At 52.5% G+C, this 2,528-nt stretch overlaps 1 protein-coding gene and 1 non-coding gene across 2 annotated transcripts; both read right to left on the bottom strand.

Annotated features, from left to right (window-relative positions):
- Positions 1-725: 725 nt before the first annotated feature.
- Positions 726-2,430, bottom strand: RPLP2 (ribosomal protein lateral stalk subunit P2). The gene is made up of 3 exons (XM_006164418.2): positions 2,055-2,430; positions 940-1,038; positions 726-841 (listed from the first exon to the last, which is right to left on the bottom strand). Exons 1-3 carry the CDS (start codon positions 2,413-2,415, stop codon positions 765-767), a joined length of 537 nt encoding a protein of 178 aa, XP_006164480.1. The 5' UTR covers positions 2,416-2,430; the 3' UTR covers positions 726-764.
- On the bottom strand, positions 1,903-2,028 carry LOC114005319 (small nucleolar RNA SNORA52). Its single transcript, XR_003547192.1, has one exon. It is a non-coding gene; the product is annotated as a small nucleolar RNA SNORA52 (small nucleolar RNA).
- Positions 2,431-2,528: the final 98 nt, after the last annotated feature.

The raw sequence follows: 2,528 nt of genomic DNA on the forward strand, positions 1-2,528 counted from the left end.
ATAAGTAAAATTTTTAAAAATTAGCTTTTTAAAAAACCTGCCATAGGAGCATGTGCACTTGACAAAGACACAGAGCAAAGTGAGAGCAGGCATGGACACACGCACACATCCCAAGTGCTTTCCCAAGCCAGTGTCCAGGATTCAAAGGATGCAGTTGGCCACATGGGATCCAGCTGCTTTAACCATGCCATAGGCTGGCCCGGGTGAGTTTTCTTTGTCTTGTTTTTAAGGCATTTGCTGTATGAGGTATATGCTTACTGGACAGATAGTGTAGAGGGAAAATCAGAAACCAACCCCCAAAGGGGATGGCCAAGCTGCAGTCCCTTCTCCTGGGATTTTGGGCACAAGTGCCTGGCGTGATCTTCTAGCTGCTAGTTCTGGGACTTGAAGAACTATGGTTGGCCATGTGCCTTCCCCTAACGCCGCCTGCTGGCCCCAGTATTCATTTTTTGAAGTAAACTCTTCCTGGTTTTTCTCCAGAAGGCTGCAGGGACCCTAAGGCCCTGATTGTCCTCAGGATCCAGGACCCTGCTCAAGGTCCCCAGAAACCAAGGGGCAACAAACACTGGTGACCAGATTCCTGCCTCACTCGGCAGAGACCACCTCCTGACCTAACCCAGGCTCGCTCGGCAGCTCCTCCTCACCCACCTGCAGGCCCCTCTCACACCCCACCCCGCTTCCTGCAACAGCAGATATGCCGCCCTGACAGAGTACGCACGGGCTGCTCGAGATATGTAAAAAGGTTTTATTTGCAGGGGAGCGGTCTAATCAAATAGGCCAAATCCCATGTCATCGTCTGACTCTTCGGACTCCTCCTTCTTCTCGTCTTTCTTCTCTTCAGCTGTGAAGAGGAGCGAGTATGGTGATACTCCATCAATGCGGGCTGAACCTCAGCCCCCTCCAGGTACAGACACTGCCCACTCACAAGCCTCCACTTACCTGCAGCAGGGGCAGAGCCAGCAGCGGGGGCTGCAGAGCCTGGAGCCGCAGACACAGCCACAGCCCCACCAGCGGGCACACTGGCCAGCTTGCCAATACCTACAGAAGGCAGAAGGAAGGTGAGGCCAGAGCAGGTGCCCAGCCCAGAACAGCTAGGCTTCACTAGGCAGCACACAGTAGGTCCACCACACTGGAGCCCCATTTAGTGTGGATCGGATCTTGGATCTGGTGGTTTGCTTTCTCACTCTCCCCCTTTCTCTCTCTGGTCAAATTAAATAACAACTAAATAAATAAAATTTAAAAAAATTAGCTTCTCTGTTCAGTTTTTAAAAAATCTGCCATAGGAGCATGTGCACTTGACAAAGACACAGAGAAAAGTGAGGAAGCAGGCATTTAGGCGGGCCCAACCCCTATCCACACAGAGACTCCCCATTAATCCCAGCCAGGGACCCTGACCCCTCACCAAGGGAGAATTTCTTAGGGATGTGAGCTCTAGAAATTAGACCCACACCGGCCCCCGCCTTGACATGGATGGACAAACACGTTGCTAACTACTGCGTGGTGTCCAGATCTTCGGCCAGAGCAATGAGCTCACAGACTGGGCTGCTGGCTGAGCAGGCTGTGCCCTGGTTATATGCACAGAGAAAGCTCAGTTCCCAAACAAACCCCATCAGCTCCATCCTGATGTCAACAGAAAACCCTCAGCTCAGCAAAATGGGGCAGAAGCCTGTGGCCATCCCTGGCACCCTTCCTACCTCTTCCCAACACTTTCACAGAAAGTATTGATGAAAAAAATATATGTTTTTTTTTTTTTTTAAATAAGAAGTCAGTTCTACAGAAACCAAGTGTTAGAAGAATCCTGGGGAAAGGGATCCAGGGTAGGGAAGCCTGGCCTAAGATGTAAGGCCACTGGCCAATCCAGGATTAGCACAGGGCACACATAGCTTGCTGCCCAGCTCCTGGGAGTGTCTAGAAGCTTCCATGGCATGAGCCTACTGAAGTCCTGCTCACTTGCTTGGGTGAGGCTTCTAGGGTGCTCTGGTCCACAAGCGAAACCTGGCAGGCCACAGGCTGGCCAGCAGGGGACCACAAAGCCGATAGCCACACACACTCACCCTGGGCAATGACGTCTTCAATGTTCTTTCCGTTCAGCTCACTGATGACCTGCAGTAGACAACCACGACCAGCAGTTACCTGAGAACCTACGGCATCCCCGGCCTGAACGGAGTCTTCGAGAGGCTGGGTAGGGCTGGGGGGAGGACACCGTGGAGGAAAACGCTCTAAGAGTGTAAACCTGCTCTGACCAACACGTGGCTGCTTTGGACTGAGATCTGCTGGAAGTGAAAACCAGACACTAACCCTAAACTTACTACTTAAGACAGGCCGCACTACAATCGCTACCCTTCTTACAAAGGCTAACCCTGACAGACGCCGACCGGGGACTTCTACGGAAGCAGACTTATCTACCTCACACATCAGGCCCCAAAAGGACACCCAACAAGTAGCCACCTGGACCAACACAGACCTCCCGAAAGAAAAAAGCGGGGCAGGTAGGAGGCGGCCGGTGTGGGCCACCCCAGGCCGCGCGG

The sequence above is a fragment of the Tupaia chinensis genome, unplaced genomic scaffold (genome assembly GCF_000334495.1).
Source record: "Tupaia chinensis unplaced genomic scaffold, TupChi_1.0 Scaffold143624_1, whole genome shotgun sequence".
Lineage (NCBI taxonomy): Eukaryota > Metazoa > Chordata > Mammalia > Scandentia > Tupaiidae > Tupaia > Tupaia belangeri.